This window comes from Pseudorca crassidens, chromosome 4, assembly GCF_039906515.1.
Source record: "Pseudorca crassidens isolate mPseCra1 chromosome 4, mPseCra1.hap1, whole genome shotgun sequence".
Lineage (NCBI taxonomy): Eukaryota > Metazoa > Chordata > Mammalia > Artiodactyla > Delphinidae > Pseudorca > Pseudorca crassidens.
Window position 1 is genome coordinate 43918367 of NC_090299.1, and position 24179 is coordinate 43942545.

The window sequence follows — 24179 nt, forward strand, 5'->3', positions numbered from 1 at the left end:
TGAGTAATATTCCATTGTGTATCTATCTATCTATCTATATATATATCTATGTATCTATATATCTATGTATCTATGTATCTATATATCTATCTATAGATATATAGATATACAGATATCACATCTTCATTATCCATTCATCTGCCAATAGACATTTAGTTTGTTTCCATGTCTTGGCTATTATAAATAGTGCTGCGATGAACATTGGGGTGCACGTATCTTAAGAGACTTACATAGATGAATTCCCAGTTTTGGAGAAGAGAAGTTGAACAGGCTCAGTATTGATTTTGTAATTCCTTACACTCCCATATACACTTAATGAGAAACATATACACACTCAGTGAGAAACAAAATAGGTGTGGATTTGAGAATTTCACACATTTTTGAGACCATTATGGTCACCCTGGGTTTTTCATCCATTAAACTTTAACGAGCCTTTATTGCCTGACAAGAATATACACTGTCCTTGGAACGCATGTCTTAGTAAGGATAACAGGGCAACCCACTACTTTTACTTAGCAAATACCTACTTTTAAGTAGGTATTTGTTTTAAGTGTTTTAAGTGCTTTATCAATATTGAATCCTCATAACAGCCCTATGAGATAGGTACTGATTTGCCCCTTATTTTTTTTTTCTTACACTCTGATCTGAGTCCCAGCCATGATCTTCTGTTTCTATCATGTAGGAAAGAAATATTCATCGCATCACATAGGATGAATTTTTCAGAACTATTGCACATTCTAAAGCAGATGAAAAGTGTCATGGCGTTGAAAACTACTCCTGGTCTAGCAAGTCCCCTTCCCCAGAACCAATTATCTAATTACTCTTTCTGAGCAACTTCTCATTTCCTTTCAAAAGATGCATCCTGATTATGGGGAAAGTGCCAAGCCCCTAGACAATGCCCTGCCAATCTGGGCAGACAAATATGGAAACCTGGTATTCCTCCCAGTTATCACGTCCCTGTTCCCTCCCCTTTACTCCGGCCATCTCTGCAATTAAAAGCTCTCTTCTCGGTGACCTGCAGGCAGAATTTACGAAAACTCTTGCAAGAAGCTTTACTAGGAGGAAAGAAAGAAAGAATATTATGATACACTCTATGACTGCACTTGAAAAGTATTTTCCACATCCTGTGGTAGAAATAAACATGGTTTTGAGGGTTTACATCTCAGCTCTGCCCCATACTTGCTGTGTGACTTTGAGTGAGTTACTTAACTTCTCTGAGCTGTCAGTTCATCTCTGGAAAACCTACTTCATAGATTTTTACAAAAATGAAGTAAAGGGCTTCCCTGGTGGCGCAGTGGTTGAGAGTCTGCCTGCCGATGCAGGGGACGTGGGTTCATGCCCCGGTCCGGGAAGATCCCACATGCCGCGGAGCGGCTGGGCCCGTGAGCCATGGCCGCTGAGCCTGCAAGTCCAGAGCCTGTGCTTCACAACGGAAGAGACCACAACAGTGAGAGGCCCGCGTACCGCAAAAAAAAAAAGAAGTAAAATAAAATTATGTGATTACAATATAAGTATAATGGTCCATCATGGTCACCTTATAAATGTTGGATGTCTCCTCACTTCCTACTCCTTCTATGTGTATTAACCGATTTTATCTTTCCAGGTCAACTTGCTACTATAAGTGCAACATGATAAATAACAGGCAAATGTTAAAAAAATTAAAAAGTCCCTCTCCACCCTGAAGTCCTAGGAGGGATGTTTTGTTCCTATTTTATGGATTTGCCGAGCTGGGCTGATTCCTACCCAGGACACCCATTCTGTCCCATTGTGCTGCCTCTGAGAGGAGCTAACATTTATTTTCTCATATATTTGCGAGGGAGTAAAATAGTTTCCACAAGTGCAGGACGAAAGCGTCAGTCTGAGGGGTCTTGGTGGCAAGCCTTCCTCACCTCAAAGGGAAGGAGTTGGGTCCCGAAGGAACAGCGCCCCCGTAGCTGAGGTACGTTCTAACAGGATTTCGCGTTATGTAAGTGGAGGGTTGAGGGGTCTATTTTCTTTGTACAGTTCAAGCATTTGATTTTCCAGATCAGGAAACTTCATTTCTAAATGTGGTCAATAGAATCTCTAGGTTTCCTTCAGCTGACGAAAGGAAAGCGGTCAAAACTGGCGTGCACTTTGCCTTTAATTCGAGCTTTTGTTCCCCTTTCCCTGGTCCTTTCGGTTTAGGCGATTATCACACTCTGCTCTGTCTCCGCCTCCCCGGAGCGAAAACAGTATCAAAGCGCCCTCTAACCCGGGCAGGATGAGCCTCCTGACTTTCGAGCCTCCGCTGAATCTTCCGGCTTCTGCAGGTTTACATCAAATCCTCAGTGTTCCTTCAGGTGGTGTTTTGCGCTTAATTATACTTAAAGGTTCAGTCAGTGGAATTCCATTTGAAGCCCAAGCCATCAGCTTGTCATTTCAAGCTTCTTACTTCTAATCACTGGGGTCTTTACCCAAGATTTGTTTTTACTCAAGTTAAAGGGAGTTTTGTCTTGTAAGCAGTCATTCGTTCGTACAAACAGCAGAGTGTCTGTTCATGGAAATAAAGACATCTGAATACATCTCAATCCTTCACGTAAATAATTCACAAATGATTCTGCAGGATTTTTAATGGTTCCTCCTTGTGACCTCTCTTTGCATGCTCTATCGCTCTGCTGGGGCAGACAGGATACAGAACATGTTTTTGGAGTAAAGGTGTGCGGAGCACCAGTCTGAACCACTGTGTGCTGAGAACCACCATGTAGACTGGGGATTCAGAGGGGCTGGAACTCAATGGAGCAGGCAGATCATGCTTCCATTTCACAGACGTGAAAGCCCACGGAGGCCTTTGAAAGCTCCATAGGATCATTAGAGCAATTAAAGCACTTGTCTGGGACCTGAGGCTCCTGTCCTCACTCTCTCAATAAAATCTTAGATGGCAACAGCCAAACACCATAGCTGCCTCTTTCAGTAAATATGACCATATCCAAAATCCACTGGCAAACTTCCAGGAAAAGAGCCTTAGCAAAAGGGAGAAGCAGTCTTCTTTCTTGCCAGAAAAGGGCCCTTTTAGAACTACCCACTAAAAACCATGAAGCCCACAGCAAGCAGCACAAATATGTGGCCTCCAGTGGGTTCGGCAGGGCAGAGCTGATGCCTTGGGCAGAGCTGGCATGGTTTGGCTTTAAACCCCTTGAAATGCCAGGCTGGAGTCTGTACATGCTGAAGTTACCTTGGTTGGCAGAAAGAGGGGGTCAGGAAGTACCCTGGTTAAAGGAAAAGGTGAAAAGAAACTGCTAATTTCAGGATGACCATCTCAAGATGGCTGCCACTCTTCCTAATCTTCAGTCTGCCCAACGGACTTTCTATTTTATGGAAAAAGCACGTCTCAACTTCTCATACCCTCTTTAATGTCCTTCCATGTGCCCCACCCTCCTTGCTTTCAAGATATTGGCTAAGGGCTCAGGGTTGTGAAGCAGACATTCTGGGCTGGAGCCCTAGATTTCCTACTGGGCTGTGTGACCCTGGGTCTGTTACTTAACTTCTCTGTGCCTCAGTTGCTTCATTGGTCAAATGTAAATAATAGAAGTATTTACCTAATTGGACTGACAACATCAATAATGAGTCAATACATGCAAAGACCTTAAAGCACATACTAAATGTTCAATCCTGTTATTATTAGGTTGACCCTTATGAATGTTCAACCGTTTTTGACTGAGAGAAACTACAATTTCATATGGTTCAACCTATTATCAACCAATTAACTTAACTATTAAGGTTCGTAGCCTTACTGAAACCTCATCTTTTCTTCTCTTGGTTTAACTCAAACATTACCAGCTCTTAGAAGCCTTCCATGATGCCTCATACATTCATCTGTTCACTCACTTATCTGCAGAATATTGAACACCCTGGACTAGTGCCAGGCACTGAGAATAAACAGTGAGCAAGGCTGATACGGTCCTTCCCTCAAAGAGCTTAATCCAAACAGAAGGCAGCCAACCAAGTACAATCAATGGAGTAAGTGCCTCTTTAGGCAAGTAAAGGGCACTATGGAAAGACATGCTTGAAAACAGGATCTTGATGCAGAGCACAGGTTGAGGGCAGACAAATCTTGAACAAGTAATCTTTTACTCAAGACCTGCAGAATGTGTTGGGATTGGTTGGATGAAAAGAAAGATTGTTCCAGAAACATCTAGACTTTTCTGTGAAGCTCTAGAAGTAAGAGGGAGCCTGGGGAAGAGGGATGTTGGGTGTGGTTGTAGAGAGAAAGAGAACCTGTGGTGAGAAAGTAGTTAGAGACCACAATTGGCTGAGACCCAGTCATCAAAGGCCTTGTAAGTCACCTACAGAAGTCCCTAAGAATAAGGACCGAGGAGTCTATCCCACTACCCTAGTTCCAAGACCAGCACCACGCCTAGTACAGAATAGATAATCAATAATCATTAACTATTACTATCATCATGACTATTGTTATTAACACTTGTTGTTGAAACCCAGGTACACAAATGCCGTTGCTACAGTACCATGTAGTAAGTCACTTCTATGGAATACGAACATTCTGAGAAATACTAAGCAATGTTTTGAGCATTTGGGGGAAGGCCTGTATTCAAAGAAGCATGGGAAACATTTGCTTAGAGACAGTAAATCGGTCAGTATACATACATATAGTTTCAAACTCCCTCCACTGAGAGGGCCCAGAAGCAGTAACACCTCAGTAGCAATGAGCCCATCCAGCACCCAATTCTCCAATAAAAGGAAGAAAGGCTTCTTGAAAAAATGGTGAATTCTAGAGCTGGGGCAGCTCTGAATATATAAGATGAGCCTGGAGTACCTAGTAGTGTCAGAAAGTAAGGAAGTGCTCCAACACACACACACACACACACACACACACACACACACAGCTGATCGGGATATGGGACGCAGGAGCCAACTGAAAGAGCTTCCAATGGCCAACAGTGGAACAATTTGAATAAAGAGATACATAATATAGTATTGGATTATAACCCAAAGTATAAAACCAATATCCATGAATCCATACTGATATAAGTAAATGGTTGAATAAATAAATGAGGGAAAAGAGATGAATTTCATATGTGGAAGAATTACAAATAATTTCTGTAGACACTCCCCTTGCAAAGAGGTAGAGTATAACTTCCCACCCCTTAAGCATGGGCTGTGCCTAGTGACTTCTTTCCAAAGAGTTTGGTATAGAAAGAAAACAATAATAATTTAACAGTGGAGAAACATGACAAACGTTTTAGCCAGAGGATCAAGCTTAACATTTTCACTAATAAGGCAAATTGATGATATGTACCTTTGACATGAAGTGATAAGAATGACACTATACATCATGGTATTTGTCCTCAAAACCAGTAGCCCCTGTCTAACCATGAGAAAAACAACAGACGTAGCCAAATTGAGGGCTATTCTGCCGAATACCTGACCAGTACTCTTCGAGACGATCAAGATTCTCAAATAACAAGAAAAGTCTGAGAAACTGTCCAAGCCAAGAGGAAACAAAGAGACATGATGACTCAGTGGTATGTGGTATCTTGGGTGGAAGCCTGGGAACATTGCATAAAAGCTGAAGAAATCTGAACAAAGTATGGATTTTTTTGCTCATGATGATGCATTAACATTGGTTCATTAGTTGTGACACATGTATCACACTAACATCGGATCTTAACAACTGTGGAAATGGGTACAGGACACGTGGGAATTCTCGGGACTATCTGTGCAACTTTTATGTGTATCCAAAAGTATTCCAAACTTTTTAAAGTCTATTTTAAAAAATTAAATGGTGTTTTTACTATCTGATTTTTCAGATACCTTAATATATTGAGATGCATTATGAATCTTCCCAAATGAGTATGACTAGGGAAATGAATAGCTGTTACACTCTCTTGGGTCCTAGTGTTCTCTAGAATAGATAGGAATAATAACAACAACAGTAATGATAATAATAACTAACCTTTTTAGAGAGACTCTGAGCATCACGGTTAATACTGTAGCCCCGTGTGCTAGGCTGCCTGTTCACCTATTAGCATCAGCACTTAAAACTGTCCAGTCTTAAGCGAATTGATTTAATGGTGCCTTGGTTTCCTTTGTTGCAAAAGAGGATTAATTATGCTACCCCTCTCACAGGGTTATTATGAGAATTCTATGTGTGTATATAGATGACTCCATGGTCATCAGTATATAGTAGACTGCTCAACGTAATACCCTCATTGTGACTTCTCGAGGGCTTTCCATCTGTCGTTTCTCTACAGAGCAAATCTTATCACATGCGGTAGTAACCAGCTACCTTTTTAGAGAGTAACTTGCCCCAGATCTCACAGTTAGAGAACTACAGAGTCAGGCCCATCTGGCAGGAAGCCCAAGCCTGAAAGACAAGACTTAGGATCTTGGAAAGAAGCAATTCCTAGGACTCTGAGTAATGAGATTCCAGGAGCGGAAGGAAGTTCCAAGGGAAAAGAAAGAAAATCTAAAAACATGAGGACACAGCATCAAAACTAACCTTGGTCTACTCTGCAATTTTACAGACACCTTCCTGGTTACTAATTACCAGGAAATCTTGGTAGACAGACCACTTCTGATAAAGCCATAAATACCCCAATCTCTCTCTCCCCAAATCTCCTAAGGACCAGTGGCCAGTGGACCTTTCTCTGTCTAGCATTCTCCGTAAGGACAGAATTTGCTCCTTGAATGTCCAGTTTCCCCCTAAAACATGTAAGAATTCCTGCATAAGAATTTTCTTCCTCTGCCTCTGCCCTGGGAAGCTGGACTCTGTAATCTGCAGTTATTTCAAATCCAGGGACAGAGATTCTGCCGCTTACTCGTGCTAATATTAGAGTTTTCATCTGTCGGCCAACTGTACAATTAGGAAAAAAAAAAAAGAAAAGAAAATGAATAGCTATCCAATGTGAATGATTAAATCCTATAAAAGTCTGGAAGAACCAGAAATGGGTCCCTCCCAACTCACAGTGTTCTGTGAGCCCGCAAACACTCGACACGGCACCTGAAGCACCTGCTGGCCTCAAGCAGACGCATGGTAACCTAAGGCCCTAGGCTGAGCTAATTAGGGATGGAGATCTTCTCTAAGGCCAGCAGAGAACCACCCTGGTGACGGAACTTGCATGGCCAGTGTCCTCTCCCATGACCAGCAAATACCTGTCAGACCCCAATGAATGGGAGGAGGATAATAGAAGGAAAACAATCTTTCCACTGGCTGCTTCCCCTCTCTTTCCTTCCGGAACATAGGTTTCTGCCAATCTGTAGCCTATACCCCAGTTTTGTATTGAATGAGATCTCTCTCCTTAGGATTCATTACTAAACAAAACAAAATTAAAAACTTCGGATATGGAGTCTCGAGCTTTCCAAGTCTTTTTTTTTAATTTATTTTTTTTAAAAATTTTATTGTTGTATAGTTGATTTACAATGTTGTGTTAGTTTCAGGTGTACAGCAATGTGAATCATTTATACATCTACATATATCCACTCTTTTTTAAAAAGATTCTATTCCTATATAGGTCATTACAGAGTATTGAGTAGACTTCCCTGTGCTATACAGTAGGTCCTTGCTAGTTATCTATTTTATATAGTAGTGTGTATAAGGCAATCTCAATCTCCCAATTTATCTCTCCCTTCACTTTTCCCCCCTGGTAACCATAAGATTGTTTTCTACATTTGTAACTCTGTTCCTGTTTTGTAAATAAGTTCATTTGTACCATTTTTTAAGATTCCACATATAAGCGAAATCATACGATATTTGAATTGACCACCTTCTCTTGTGGACTCTGAATACTACAATCTATATCCCTTGCTTAACCCTTTGCGTATTGGTAGGGTTGTCAGATAAAACATGGGCTACTTAAACTGGAATTTCAGACAAATTAAGAATATTTTTTTAGTCCAAGTATATCCCATGCAACATTTGAGATATGCATACACTAAAGAAGTATTTGATGTTTATCTGATATTCACTTTTAACTGGCATCCTGTGTTTTTATTTGTGAAATCTGGCAACCTACATAGAGTATAAATTATTGCTTTAGTGGCTTGCTTTGTTTAAATAGTATCACACACAGAGGCCTAGTATATGAATAAATTAAAATGGAAAGGCTGAGGTCCAGAAGGGGAAGTTGCTCGACTTTCAGGGTTCAAATTAGAATGGCAAAGCTCAGAAATGAATGCAGGCTTCTAGAACCTGTCAGGAAAAATTATGAAAAACTTTGAAATGGACCAAAAAGATGCAGGAGTTTCCTGTCCATCTGGGTTATCTCCACTTTTGAGTTATTCTGCAGCTTTGTAAATAACGGAAAACGGATAACAATGTAAATCATTTTATCCATAGTTGTGTGTTAGTTGCATGAGGTTGATTATTGCACTATGGACAGACCCATTTCTGCAACCATTTATAAACTTATTTTAGCTTTCCTTTAGGGCACATAAACATGTGGTTCTTTGAATTCTCCTTTGAACTGGTTGTAACATCTTACCAGTTCCCTCATTAACTAATGAGTTAAATTAATTTTTGACATTAATATTTGACCTACAAGTTTTATAAGATTCATTATTCTACCTTTTATACAAAATTACTCTTTGGCAGTTTGTCATTCTTCTCTGGACCGTGAGTCTGGAAGGAAGTCTAAATGGAGCCTGGGCCTAAGTAATTGTAGGACTGCTAGAGAGACATGAAATGAAATGGACTGGCTGGAGAGGCACAGAAGAGGACGCATTTCTAAACATAAATCTGATGGTGTCATTCCCCATGGAAAACCTTCTCCTGACTTTGGAGACGTGGCCCTGAGGGTGAAGTCAAAATTCCCTGGGGAATTTTGTCACCCTTGTCACCCTTACCGCCCTGCCTTTATGAGTTGAAGGACTCTCTCCCTGCCCCTGCCCCACCCCCATTATGGGGCTCCCTCCAGCTTCCCCGACCTCTCTCAGTCTGGTTTAGATGGATGCCCATCCTGTGGGCTCCCATGAGTCCCTTGGGCTTCACAACCATTGCACTTTTCTCACTGCATTGCAATTACTGCTTAATCGTCTATAGCCTGCATTCCATTGCACTTTGTGAGGGCAGGGACCAAAAGCTGCTTTGGTTTGTTTATATGTACATTCCCAACTCCAAGCAGAGGGGCTTGGCTCACAGAGAGACTCAAAAAAATGTTGAATGAATAATGGCACTAGAAGAATAATAGGATCACTTACACACATAGGAGAGGGAAGCTACAGGAATGAGAAATACAGGATGAAGACAAGCAGACTCATCCTAGCTGTATGTTCCTAGAAAAACACTTTAGGGGACAAGTCACTAAGCCACCTTCCTCCCCAGGAACTGCTTCCCTCTCACCCGGTCTAACTGCACAGCACTAATTATTATATTATTCAACATCACAGCATAATAATTTGTATTACTCTTCCTATGAAATTGAATTATTAAATTGGACAACTAAAATCTCAGTGTTTTATATTCTTTCTCAAAAAAAAAGAAGTTCCCTATTTGAAAGAAAGAAAGAAAGAAAAAATATATTTTTGAACCTCAACTGTCCACAATCTGGAAAAAAGCCAACCCATTTAGACGGTGCTTCCAGGAAAAGTGCAAACACCCAAATCCTTTCAAATATGTTGTCTCATCTCTGCCTTCAATTACCAATTAGAAGCTCCCATAGAATTTCAGGATCCGGTAACTTCTCACAATTCCCCAGGACAACCTGAGTTCTAGCCCTCAAGCGTGCCCACTCTGGTGGCTATGGTTTCCGTTTGTAAAAATCCTTCCCTTGATGGCCTTGCACAGGTGAATTAGCTAAATGGTGTTTACTGCAGGGCTTCCCTGGTGGCGCAGTGGTTGAGAGTCCGCCTGCCGATGCAGGGGACGCGGGTTCGTGCCCCGGTCCGGGAAGATCCCACATGCCGCGGAGCAGCTGGGCCCGTGACCCATGGCCGCTGAGCCTGTGCGTCTGGAGCCTGTGCTCCGCAACGGGAGAGACCACAACAGTGAGGGAAAAAATGGTTTTTACTGCAGAGATCTGAGTCTCAGTGAACATTAAGGGTAATGCTTCCCTACCACCTGCCGGCTCCCACTGCAAACCATATTGTTTCCACTGTGGGTACAAGCTGATTGCTTCTTGTGGAGAAAGTGAGCTGAGACCAGGTGCTACAGGCTCCATCACACCTATATTTCTCTTCTGACAAGTCCTAGCTGGCCTCCGGGGACAGCAGCCACTACTGAATGCCTAGTGGTCAGTGGTCATTCAACAGCTACTATTTCCTGTCCCTCATATCAATGAACAAAACCTGCTGGCAAAAGAAATACGCCCCTCCCACCACAAACAGGCAAAAGCCAGGCTGGAGTCAGGATGTGGGTTTGACCCTTCTGGAGGGAGAACTCGTGGCGGTGCCCCGCTGTGGGTAGCTCTAGGCAGGAGGTGGGGTGCTGAGGATAGAGCTGGGTGTGCACACCGTGGACTCATCTTGCTGAAGAGCTGCATCCCCCGTGACTCTAATGTCCACCTTTCAGAACACAAGTTAACTCTGTTTGAAGAGACACAGTCAAGTATAAAAAACATTCTAGAAAAGAACAAGAACTAAAAGATACTGAGTGTTTGCCACGTGCCAAGCACTGTGCTAAGTGCTTTCTATGCATTCTCTTAACCTACTCCTCGCCAGGCTTATGTGACAGTAGCCATTTCCATCCTCATTTGAGACGTGAAGAAAATGACACAAAGATGTTTTGAAACCTCCCCAAGGTTTTATAACAAGATGGTGGCAGCAATACTATCAAATCAAGCCCAATGACTGGACCCAAACTCGTAACAATTAGGATGTAGTATTTGTTTGGAAATTTGGTGCTAGGGTTTTTATTTCTGCCATCTCATTTATCTCCCAATGATACTCTGAAGTATCTGATTCCCTCACAAAGCATAAGGAACGTAAGGAACTTGTCACAGGCCACATGGCTAGAAAATGATGGGGCAGCTGTGAAGAGAGATTTGCGCTTGGCCAGCTGCCAATGGAACTGCAGTGGGCATGGTTGGGGAGGGTGGGATGGGGAACTCCGGAATTCATGCAAGAGGCTCTAAGTGCTGGTGTGAGCACCTCACCACCAGGAGCATTCATCTCAGGCCAAGCTTTTAAGGGAAAAATCCTTTGAACTGAAGGAATCTGAAATAGAACCGATCATTGTATGCTTTCCTGAGATTGGAGCTGAGTCATAGGACATTCGGGGGCAGTCTTTGGGCCCAGAGGTCCCTCTGCCACTGGCCTTGAAAAAAATACATTTTGCATCTCACTGCTTAAAGGAAAGACTGTACAAGGCTGGCATCCTAGAGAGATGATTTGAAGCAGTTACATCTCAGGGAGTTCTCAGGCAGTCCAGTGGTTAGGAATCCGCACTCCCACTGCCAGGGGCCCAGGTTCCATCCCTGGCTGGAGAACTAAGATCCTGCAAGCCGTGCAATAGAGCAGCCGAAAAAAAAAAACAAATCAGCTTTGAAGCAGTTATATCTCACTCTAAGGACCCCTCCCTGTTGGACTACACCAGGAATAACAGGAGTTACAGTGCCCTGAGGAATATCACTTAGTTTTCATTCAAAAATCACCAACCCCAGTTTGTTAGTCGCTGTTACTCATAACTCATCTCCAATCCCCTTTTCAGTTTAAAAGTCCCCAAGCCTATATCAAGCCATTGACTCAAATGACTGAATTCATCGATTTCTTGGGAATCAGAAAAATATCACTGCTCTTGAAAACTCAGAAGAAGGCTGACTTCCCAAGAAAGGATTTTTTGGGGAGTCAGAGCACGTGTAAATTTATACCATTTAAGAAAAGTGGTTCAGAGTTCAAATTATAAAGGAGAGCTTGACCTCAGGACAAAGTTCCTTTTTATTTTAAACTTAAATCAAAGCAGCACATGCTTCATTAGGCACGTAAACCTATCAACTTGCTATGGGCTGTGAAGCTCTCACATATAACCAATAATTTTCCACCACAGAATCAAGAAAAATAGGGCAAAAATGGAAGAAGAATTGGACTGCAGTAAGAAAATCTGGGTTATGACTCTATGCTTATGTCTTACTGTTGCTTAACTTAGCTGTGTCGTGAGTTCCTCATCTGTAAGATGGAAATACTCCTGCTTATTTTAGGTTTGTTCATGTCCTAAATGAGATGAAGAGAGCAGTTAATTTAGCGCAGTGCTGGGCACAGGGCAGTTGCTTAAGTAACACTTAGTTGTTAAGTAACAACGCTTGTTATTATTTTAATTTTTCTTACTAAGTATTACGGGTCTGAAATAGTTTCCATATCAGTCAGGTGTTGGGAATAAAGAATTGACAATCTTCTACCTTTAAGAACTGTTGAGGTTACTGCAGGAAGCAAACAGATTCCTGAAGACTGAATTGATTTCATCACTTGATTGCGTACCCTTAGAATATAATTATAAATTGCCTTTCGGAGAAAGTTGGCAATTTTTTTATCAATCGATGTAAATGTGTAAATTGAGAGAGAAGATACAAATTTTTACACAATCAGATTTGTCGTATTTTATATAATGTATACCAAACCTACATAAATACATACACATAGGTATGTATGTGTATACATACACACACACACACACACACACACACACACACAAAGAGAGGGTGAAACAAAGGGAAAGAGACAGAGATAAACACACATTTGGAAAGGCCCCTCCCAGAGGTGAACAGGATGAAAAATAACAAGTACTAAAGAATGAAGTCCCCTGAATTGCCCTCTGCACTTCACCATTGACACAGATTTATTGAGGCTGCTTATGAATACACATATGCTACTTTACTGTTTCATTTATGCAATAAAAGCAGGGATTGGTCTTCAAGGAAGTGTGTTCCTAACAAGAAAGGATGATTCTAAAGCAGGAAGAGAAAGCTCAGATGACTACACTTGTCTTGCAGGTAATGTACAGGCACAAGGCAAGGACAGCAGAGGGAGGCAATAGGAATCACTGAGGACTGCGGCAAACTGGAGGTTCCCGTGGAAGGAGGGCGGCCTCTATCAGCTCCAGGCAATTGTTGCCATGTGGGAGGAGAGCCAGGTCTTTGCTGAGTCTTTTTGTTTGTTTTATTTTGTTTGGTTTGTTTACTTTTTTTTGTTCTTTTTACTCTTTGTTTAGAAGCTATAAAACTAGATGTATTAGTCAGTTTGGGCTACCATAACAAAATACTGTAGGCGAGGAGGCTTAATAGAAATTTATTTTCTCATAGTTCTGGAGGCTGGAAGTCCAAGATCAGGGTATGAGCTTGGTCCAGTTCTGGCAAGGGCTCTTTTCCTGGCTTGTAGATGGCCGCCTGCTCACTGCATCCTCACATGGTGGAGAGAGAGGAGGGAAGATCCCTGGTGACCCTTCTAGAAGAACACTAATCCCATCATGATCATCCCACCTTCTTGACCTCATCTAAATCTAATTACCACCCCAAGGCCCCATCTCTGAATACCATCACATTGGGGTTAAGACTTCAACATATCAAAAGTAGGGGGAAAATACAAACATTTAGTTCATAACACTGTACTTGAATATTTTTAAACACTGCGTAGGCCAACAAGGTTCACTCTACATCAGCGAATGCTTATCTGGATCAAAGCCATTGGTTTGTGACCAGATAAATTCTATCCACCATGCTTCTCCATTTTTCATCACTTTAAAATCACAACAAACACACTCTCACACGCTCATACACACACTTACTTTAGAAATTTTGTCTAATGCATATGAAGGGGGTCACCTTCTCCTGGAGAAGGAAGGACGGAAAATAATGTAGAGACTCAGGAAAAGTCTCTTCCAAGAGACTTCCTTGATTGGAGTGGAGAGAAAATCCAGGGTATGGCAAGAGATGAGATGAGGGATGGGTATGAGGGCTGGGAGTCCATGATCACTTTGATTCAAACTGATTCAAGAGGCAATTGGGAACCATTGCCTAGTTCTCAGGAGGGAAAATGCTATGATAGCAATTATGGCAATGGACACTGATTCCTCCGACTATATGTAGAATCAGCTAGAATAGGCAAAGTCTGCGGAGAGAAAAGGCAGGTGGAGCCTTATGCCAGACAGCATTCTTAGGACTGTACTATGGGGAGATATTATTCTGTGGCTTCGTTCGCATGCGCTGATTTCTGGTGCAGGAACTGTCCTCCCTCAGCTCAGACTCCCTCCCTTCTCTGCCTGACAACCTCCTTCACATCAACCACAATGCCGTCACTAAGTGTCACAGCGTCCGTGATGGCTTTCAAGATGGTCATTATTGCTATCATCATCTTTCCCAAACACTTACTATGGGATCGGTTTTCTATTGCTCTCTCCATAATCCTCATGTTAACCCCCCGAGGGAGATGGCATTATCTTCCTGATTTGTCAGGATAAGAAACTGAGTCATAGTGAAGAAAAAGAACTTTCCTAATAGTTTCCAAGTACAAATCGACCCAGCCATGACTTGAACACAGAGCGGTCTGATTTTAGTCCCTGAGCAGCAAGCTAATCCGTACTGTCTTGACCCCCTATTTCTTTAGCCCAAATTAGTCCCTCCCATCTCTGGTTCAAGGAGAACATTGCCGCTACCTCCATGGTAGCACTTACTGCATGTAAAAACCATCTGATTCCACATCTCTGTCTCCCCTTGAGACTGTGATCTCCTTAAGGACAAAGACCAGAGCTTCTCCATCTTTACGTCTTCCATAGCTCACAGCAGGCACGAGTACATGGCAGATGAAGATATAGATAAATGGCCATCAGGCTGGTCTAGTTCTGTGCAGCAAGAGGGACCACAGGATACAGGTCATCTGTGAAGCTCCCCCTGCCTTTAAGGGAGGGGATTGTGGCAGAGGAACTACTTTATGGGTGATTTTGCTTCCAATTATACAAAAACTCTTTCTGCAGGAGTTCATCAGGAGAGAAGACTGATAAGTCTTGGATCTGAACTCTGGATCCTCAAGGACATGGGACACCTTCAAGAATCTTGCACAAATTTTGAAACTCCTCGAGAGGAGGCGTTACATGGAGGTTCGGCATTACATGGAGGTTCTGAACATGGGGTTAGCAGACAAACTGCCTGGATTTTACTCCCAGCCCCTTCCCCTACCAGTTGAGTCACTAAGGATAAGCTACTTCACCTCTCCTGGTCCCCAGTTTCTTATAAAAGAGTGCTAATAACAGAACTTATACCATAGCATTGCTCTGAAGAGTAAATGAGTTAATTTATGAAAAGCACTTCACAAAATGCTCCATACATGTTAGCTATCATTAGTATATTTCTATTTCAAATCTCCTTGGTAGAAAGAGCCACAGACTGAGAGTTAAGAAAACTGTTTTTTGGCCTGAATCTGTCCCATCCTGGGGCTACATTGACAAGTCCCTCTTTCATGTGGGCGTGGCCCTGTTTTAAGTTTTCACCCCTGAAATATGAGCCTAAGCTATGTGTGTCATTTCATCATGCCCTCTGTAGAACAGGAGTAAATTCCTGCCTGTGTACTTCATAGGGTTAAAATGTATTGTGACCATACCTTGAAAAAATGTAAACAGTTATGGTCTTATTATTATATTCACAAGTGAAATATTTCAAGAGTCATATGGCCTTAATTAATCATGGATAATACCCAAAGTCATCCTTCTAACCAGGAATAATGCTGGATGCTAAAAATAGTCTACATACAAAGATGGAGTACAGCAAAAAATCTCTCAGTATGTCAGACACAGAGCATCCTTCTGAAAGAATGGGAAGCATGCTTTCACTCATTCTTTCCTTGCTTACCCGTGCCCTTTCTTCTTGCTTTCTTACTATTCCTGCCTTGCCTAGCGTAAATTTCCCTGAGGAATAGTAGCTATTGGTGAATGACAAGAGTTTTGGCTGCATTACAGCTAGTGAGCTATTTCATTTGCTTCACTGTAGAAAACCCACCAGATCTTTCATTCTGATTCTCATGGCCACCTAAGCTATAGGGAACATCCCCACCTCACCCACTGCTGTACTCTTTAAATATCGTATTTAGAGAAACTAAGATGGCTAAAAAAACAAGACACAAAGGTCAGCTTTCTCTTCCCCCACATCCAGTCTTGTTTTACCCGTGTCTTTCCATATATTCACTTATCTGTCACCCCAGCACACAAGAAATTTCCAAAGACTTCAATACACAGCAAAAGACTTAAGGCTACTTTGAAAGTGTATGCCTTACCTATAGGGAATTTTCCTCCAGAATTTAAATATTTAAGTTAACCTACATAAAGGGAAGGTAGGCTTTCTCCCAAGCATTTTTTCTTCTCCCAATTCCATATGTCAAAGTTTTATGCTTAAAAAAAGTATGAGAGGGGCTTCCCTGGTGGCGCAGTGGTTGAGAGTCCGCCTGCCGACGCAGGGGACGCGGGTTCGTGCCCCGGTCCGGGAAGATCCCACATGCCGCGGAGCGGCTGGGCCCGTGACCCATGGCCGCCGAGCCTGCGCGTCCGGAGCCTGTGCTCCGCAACGGGAGAGGCCACAACAGTGACAGGTCCGTGTACCGCAAAACAAACAAAAAAAAGTATGAGAGAACAGATAACTTTAAACACTGAATGCAGTTGGTATTGTCATTTAAAAGGAAAAATGAAGAGGAAGAAAGAGGAGGAGGTTGAGGAGGAGGAAGAGATATAAAAGGAAGCGAGAAAAGAAAAGAAAAAACCCTCAAAATCCTCAAGTTAGTAGACATCTCTTGCTTTAGATACGCGCCTCTGGAAACCTGCTGGGTTTTTCATTACAGCAAAATGCCAGCAGAAACTTCTCTTTGTCTTTGGATCTCAAACGTGACTCTGGATAGAGCTCCCCAAGAGAGTGATAGATATCATTTTATTAGTTTCAGCAAGACACAGACATGGCTCTCCAGCAAAGACTTTTATAAGAGGCAGAGAGAAGGCAGGTAGCAAGAAAGCCCTGAGTCAAATAGAGCTGGGGGCAGATTTTATGAATGACCAGGGGACCCGGGAGCCTGAAAGTTTAGTGCAGTTGCCTCTTTTGAGATTATAATCCAGAGACAGAGAGAGAGTGAGAGAGGAGAGAGAACATGAGATGATTATGAACACTTTATCTTTCAGTGTCTTTTAACTGCTGCTAACAGAACTTTCAAAGAAGAGACTTAAGATTCCGTTTTGATGTAGCAGTTTTTATGGCAAGAGCAGAGGTCCATGGAAACCCAGAGAAATAAAGTTTATCAGCATTTAGAGGATTTGACCATGGAGATTAGTAAGGAGGAAAAGAACATTTGCATAAATTCTGCTAGTTTAGGGCAGACAGACTGTCTCCCCTAATTGCTAGCAAACTTTGTGAAGTATCTGAGCGGTGTATTCCCATGTCTGTAGCCCAGGTACTTTATGCCACAGATGTAGCCAGTCCTAGTCTACATTTCTGGCCAGCTCTCCCCGGAAAATCTGTGCTCCCTTTTGCAGAATGGGATTATCCTTGGGAGGTGACTGTCCATCTAGGGCTAAACAGACAAATCCCTTTTTGCATCGTGTGGCCCTCTTTTTAAGTTCCTGCCTGTGGAACATAAGCCCACGAAATGTGTCATTTCCAGGTCAGGATTTTTTTTTTAAGTGGATGGATTTCTCTTTCTCTCTTCTGTTGCCACTTCCTCAGGCTGAAATCACTCAGATACCAGAGGATAACAGAGCCACATATGGAAGGAGCTAGGGTCCCTGAATCATGATGTGGAGGAAAATCATTCCCTGTCCAGAAACAGCTACAAGAACCACATGTAATACAGATATTGACATTTTGAGGCAGTTTTGTTACAGCAGCTATTCTTATCCTAACCAGCACACTGTTTATGTACATGACTTGAACTGTGAGTATTTTTGTTTATCGTGAAGGTTTAATTCAGCTCATATAATAAAAAATGAAAAGCAAATCTATTCAACAAGGAGATATTATTGAGCACCAGTGCTAAAGGCTGTCAAAGAATAAGGGTGAGTAACTGCTGGGAAACTTTTTTTGAGACAGAGAGGAACTGAAGATTGTCAGGCACTATGCACTGAGACCTTTAACTCTCCACTTCTGAAAGAGGCTGACGTCCTCACCACTCTCAGTGAGGGGGGTCTCTCTCTCTCCTATGGGATTTACAAAGATTCTTTGAGCAAAGAATAGTAATCAAGGTCAGTGCCTGCAAGCACAGTGACAACAAGCCTTGTACCTCAACCATGTAAGTTCTCCAGCTTTGGGAAATGATCTTAAACCTCTACTGGCCTATCAAAAAAAAAAAAAAAACTACATGGGAATCGCAGATAAACTGGTATTGATTTTCACAGATCACCCTTGTCAAAAGGATTTATTGATGTGTCAATGCATGTTGTCCAGAGGATCATAGCAGGATGGCTTTGAAGGATTTATAAGAAATCTACAGGCTTCAATACACTTGGTGGTAAATAACTAACAAGTATTGCTCATATCGATTCTTGTCATGTGGTCAATGCAATCTTTAGCCCACTAATTGTCAGTATTGACAAACAGTTCATGATCTAAATGAGCAGCTGGACATCTGCTCTGAGCAGAACATTTCCAAATGGTATTTTCCTTGCTATTCTCAGCCTAATGTTCATGGAGCAGCCTGCAGGTAATAGGCTCTAGGCAGAGGGAAATGTGTGGTAATTAATTCTTCCTTGCTGACAAATGTCCCTATAATGGGAGAGGGGAGGGAGGGAGAGTCCACTGGCAGCGCACGAGGCTGGAATCCAGTTCCATGAGGTATGCACAGCAATATTCTTCAAGGCCCACCTCAAACGTCTCTCCCTAGGAGTAACTTTCCCAAATCACACAACCCACGGAGGTTTCCACCACTTCAACCCTACAACATTCCCAGGCAATTAATCACACATTATTTATGTTGAACCATTATCTATTTATCTATGTGTGTTGAACCTTTCTATTGTGTTATAACTAAATCTTAGCTTTTCAATTATTGTACGAGCTTTTTAAATTTGGGAAGAAGATATGGGATCTCATTATAGATCTCACTGAGGTGATGAAAGCTATTAGCTGTCTCTCTGGAAATATTTACAGTCAAATTTGAACAACATTTTCAGGGAATTCACAGAAGGTCATGGGAATCCATGAACCCCCAAAACAGATGCAATCAAACCCAGGTTCAAATCCCAGTTTTACTACCTGCCCCCAGAAGTCTGGCCTCAAATAAGTTTCTCAATCTGTCATTCTACCCATCCTTAATACAAGAATAATCAATTACAGCACAGGTTTGTTGTAAGGATTAAGTGGACTGATCCATGGGATGCGCTTTGCACGTGGTATCTACTCCAAAAAATCCTCAGGGTTATTCAAGGTTTCTGAGTTCATTTCTTCCTTCATATTGCAAACATTTATTGAGCACTTATCAGGAGTCAGGTATGGACCCTTTACTACATCCCAAGGTTGATCCATCCAAGCCAAGCAGAGCCCCTTGCTTACAATAGTTGCTCAGTTAATGTTTTTAATAGATTGACGAGGATTCTTACCACTCGACAGAACAACCATTAAATCATTCTACCATATTTTTAATCAAGCATTCAAATACTGCTATTGACTGTACTTTTTCATACTATAAGACTCTATTATACACTCATCAAACTTAAAAAAATAACAATAAATGCTGGAGAGGGTGTGGAGAAAAGGGAACCCTTCTACACTGCTGGTGGGAATGTAAATTGGTACCACCACTATAGAGAACAGTATGGAGTTTCCTTAAAAAATGAAAAATAGAACTACCGTATGACCCAGCAATCCCACTACTGGGCACATACCCTGAGAAAACCATAATTCAAAAGGAGTCATGTACCACAATGTTCATTGCAGCACTATTTACAATAGCCAGGACAAGGAAGCAACCTAAATGTCCATCAAAAGAGGAATGGATAAAGATGTGGTACATATATACAATGGAATATTACTTAGCCATAAAAAAGAACAAAATAATTCCATTTGCAGCAACATGGATGGACATAGAGATTGTCATACTGAGTGAAGTAAGTCAGACACAGAAAGACTAAGATATGATATTGCTTACATGTGGAATCTGAAAAAGAATGGTACAAGCAAACTTATTTACAAAACAGAAGTAGTCACTGATGTAGAAAATAAACTTATGGTAACCAGAAGATAAGGGGAGAGGTGATAAATTTGGAGATTGAAATTGATATATACACACTACTATATATAAAATGGATAACTAATAAGAACCTGCTGTATAGCACAGGGAACTCTGTTCAATACTCTGTAATGGCCTACATGGGAAAAGAATCTAAAAAGAGTGAATATATGTATATGTATAACTGATTCACTTTGCTGTACACCTGAAGCTAACACAACATTGTAAATCAACTATACTCCAATAAAATTTTTTTAAAAAAAACTTTGAAAAAATCTTTTAGAGAAAGGGCAATTATCAGACTAAATTTTCTACAATGATCATCCAATCTGTTATTTTTGTAAATTATATCATGTTTTAAACACAGTTAATCCATCCCTAAATGTACACTTGCTTTCCCTTAGACATATAAGTTAAATTTAACAGAGCAGCCATTTCATTTATATTACAATACAGACACATGTATCAATTTATATCTAGGTCTGCTGTAAAACATTCTGTTTTCCATTGAGGAAGAGTGCTATAAAAATGCAGTTAGGAAGAGCAGATAAAAAGAGTGAAGCTGTAGAGTGGGAGGGAGATCCAGGAGGGTGGGGATACAGGTCTACATATAGCTGATTCACTTCATTGTACAGCAGAAACTAACACAACATTGTAAAGCAATTATACTCCAAATAAATAAATAAAGAGTGAAGCTATATATGCACATGTATATTTGCTCTGTAAAGGTGCTTTTTTAAACTTGGAAGATTGACTAATGAACACAAAAAAGTATATTTTTCTAGTTAACAAAATTATCGGAACTCATTCATAGGCTTATAGAAATCTTTCCAATTATTTTTATCAACTATTTTTCTTCTAGGCCCCCAATCCTGCCACAATATGTCTGTATCTTTATTTTCCTCATGGGGAAATATGGGATTATCCCAGATAGTCTTAAACTCTATCACCTGGATGAAGTCTTCTGTTCCATCTTTTATAATTTCTCATCATATTTTCTGATAATTGAGGTTCAGCACGTTGACATTAGCAAGGCATAGAGCCCCTGTGACTGACACTCCACTGTCAAGAGATGTAGCTTCTTAAGGATGTGGTACCCTATTTGATCTTACAAATGTCTCCACTGTCCAATTATCACCAGTCATTTGGGTGAGTGACAAGATATCAGGGGAAATTTTTTCCAGACCACATTCTCTCCCTCTCTCCTTTCCCTTTTCTCTTAACACAGGAAGGGCCCCTTATTATGGTCTAAGAAGCATGGGCATTAACTCTGCAGTTGCAGTTAAAGTTTTAACTTAGGGTTGCTTGTTTCGTTCCCCCAAATCTAAATTTGATCACCTCCTCACCAGAGGAGCTACAACACTTTTTGGACCCGGAGTTTAAACTCTTGCAGCCCTGCAGTTCTGTCCCTCAAGAGAAAAACAATAAATATGTGAGACTAGAACCAATGAATTTTATATATATATATATATACACATATATATACATATATATATATATTCAGGGGGAAAAAACTTAAGAAAGAGTAACTATTCTGAAGTCTTTGGCTTTGGAAATTTAGTTGATGGTGAGCTAGGATTGGATGATTAATTAAAGAGAAGAAGAGCATAAAATACTACAATATTTCACATTTAATTATTATGAAAATGCACCACAATAACTGCATTCACCAGAAGCTTTCTTCCAAGGTACACTAAATGTTATGCCAACATTTCCTCATTAATCTTCTTTATAACCTTGCAAGATGGTTAAGAAGCAAAAAATTAATAGTCAAACTTTATCAGTGGGATATAGAGTGTAGAGGGGGATGTTGATGAGATACATTTGATGTTTCAATGTGCCTCAGTTTACTCATTTGTAAAATAATAATATTTATAGTATTTAACACATAGGGTAATTGTAAGGATTAAAGGAGTTAGGACACAGAAAGAGGCTTAGATGAGATCCCATCACATAGTGAACATTCAGTAAATATGAGTGATATTTTTATTGCTATTAGAATGCATGATGTAGGTAAGGGAAAGTCACCTTCACATTTCCTCTGGAGCCTCCACGTTCAAGAGAGGAATAAGTCTCTCAATTCTCCTCAACCAGCACCTACTGAATAATCGTGCTGCAGAATACACCAAAAAACTATAAAAAGAGTATTCTGTAGTTATATAGCACTTTTCATTTACATAACATTTTTAGATATGTTATTGTCTATAATCCTTACAACCATCCAGGGAGGTAGAGAAGCCAACGTTATTATATATAATAAGTAAGAAAGCAAGGGACCAGAGAGGGCAAATGACACACTCCAAGGTCACCAGCCAGTGAGAAGTCAAGACAAATTCAAAATCAATTTCATTACTGTGAAGTTCTTTCCACCTGCAATGGATATCTCTGTGGCCTTTTTAATTTTTATCTTACCCATACTAATCTTCCTAACAGCACTTTGATTTTCTTGTGGAAAATTAGCTTTTGCAGTGTGCGTAGACCTGGTTGGATAGTAAACATACCATCTATGGAAGGTGAGCGAGTCCTGCAGGCTGTTCTTCCAGGTCTTTCTCTGCCTGACCCAGTGCAGCCACGTGTCAACAGGGAAATCTAGATTCAGACAGTTGGATTCTCTCTCCTCTGACTTAGGATCTTGAAAAGCAGGACACACGGTTGGAAGAAAGGATGGTTTCAATCCAGTGATTATAGCTGGCTATGACCATGAAGTTATTTCTGCTGCTCATATCCTATGGCATCTACTGGTCCCCAACTCTCCCAAGCCTAGTTCCTCAGCCTCCCTGCCCATCCTCTGAGAAACCCCTGTAATACTCCAATACATTGTCTTCTTGCTTAAGTTAATAAAAATCGCTTTCTGTTTTCTCAACTTAAGGGCCTGAACTAATGCAACACTATCGCCCCTTTCTTTCTCTCATCCATTCCATCAACAGACACACACATTGAGAATTTATCAATTGCTAGCTGCCATGCTATGAATTATGGTTTGGAAGATAATCAGAATGAGAAAAAATACAAGCACCTAAGAGAGTTAAATTAAAAAAAAAATAAGATATAATGAAGTGGCACAATCAGGGGTACAAAGTGATGGGCATCAGAAAATACGCAGATCAGGCTAAGCAGAGAGATAACAAAGGCCTTCTGTAGAAGCAGGAGCTTCCACTGGGTCCTGAAAAATGAACAGGATTTGCAACCCATTCAAATATGTAGAGTCTAATACTAGGAAGAAAAAAACATTGGTGCTCCATTCAAAAGCAAATTTATTTTCCTTCTAAGAAGCAGTGACTGATTTATGGAAAAGAAGAGCGTTTGTGGAAATATGATTTTATATATTCAGATCATTCAGATGTGTTATTTAGCATTGGTTCACATCAAGCCTGAAAATTATCACAGAGCAGGAGAACATGAACTTTAATAAACATTTTTAATTGTAAGTCAAAAGCAAAGTATTGTGTTTCTCATTGCATTCATCACATTTACCACTTGATGACAGTGTAAAATCCTGCTGGGTTTAGAAGCGGGTTTCCAACTGAAAGCTATAGTAATACTATAATTGGTCAGTATCCTAAGTAGAGCAAATACTTCAGATTAAAAAATCATGTCTAGATTCCATATATATATGTGTTAGCATACAGTATTTGTTTTTCTCTTTCTGACTTACTTCACTCTGTATGACAGACTCTAGGTCCATCCACCTCACTACAAATAACTCAATTTCATTTCTTTTTATGGCTGAGTAATATTCCATTGTATATATGTGCCACATCTTCTTTATCCATTCACCTGTCGATGGACACTTAGGTTGCTAGGGGCAGGATGGGAATAAAGACACAGACCTACTAGAGAAGGGACTTGAGGACACAGGGAGGGGGAAGAGGGTAAGCTGGGACAAAGTGAGAGAGTGGCATGGACATATATACACTACCAAACGTGAAATAGATAGCTAGTGGGAAGCAGCCGCATAGCACAGGGAGATCAGCTCGGTGCTCTGTGACCACCTAGAAGGGTGGGATAGGGAGGGTGGGAGGGAGGGAGACACAAGAGGAAAGAGATATGGGGATATATGTATATGTATAGCTGATTCACTTTGTTAT

At 41.0% G+C, this 24179-nt stretch overlaps 1 protein-coding gene across 10 annotated transcripts in view; it reads right to left on the reverse strand.

The window, feature by feature from the left end:
* Positions 1 to 24179, reverse strand: part of LDB2 (LIM domain binding 2) — a 380224-nt gene that overhangs the window by 276189 nt on the left and 79856 nt on the right. The window contains exon 1 of one of the 10 annotated variants that reach the window (XM_067735587.1): positions 5276 to 5299. The exons of the other annotated variants lie outside the window; for them this stretch is intronic. Coding sequence (XP_067591688.1) covers positions 5276 to 5284 — 9 coding nt within the window. The 5' untranslated portion in view covers positions 5285 to 5299. Of the gene's footprint in view, positions 1 to 5275; positions 5300 to 24179 lie in introns of those variants that run through there. 10 annotated transcript variants of the gene reach the window in all.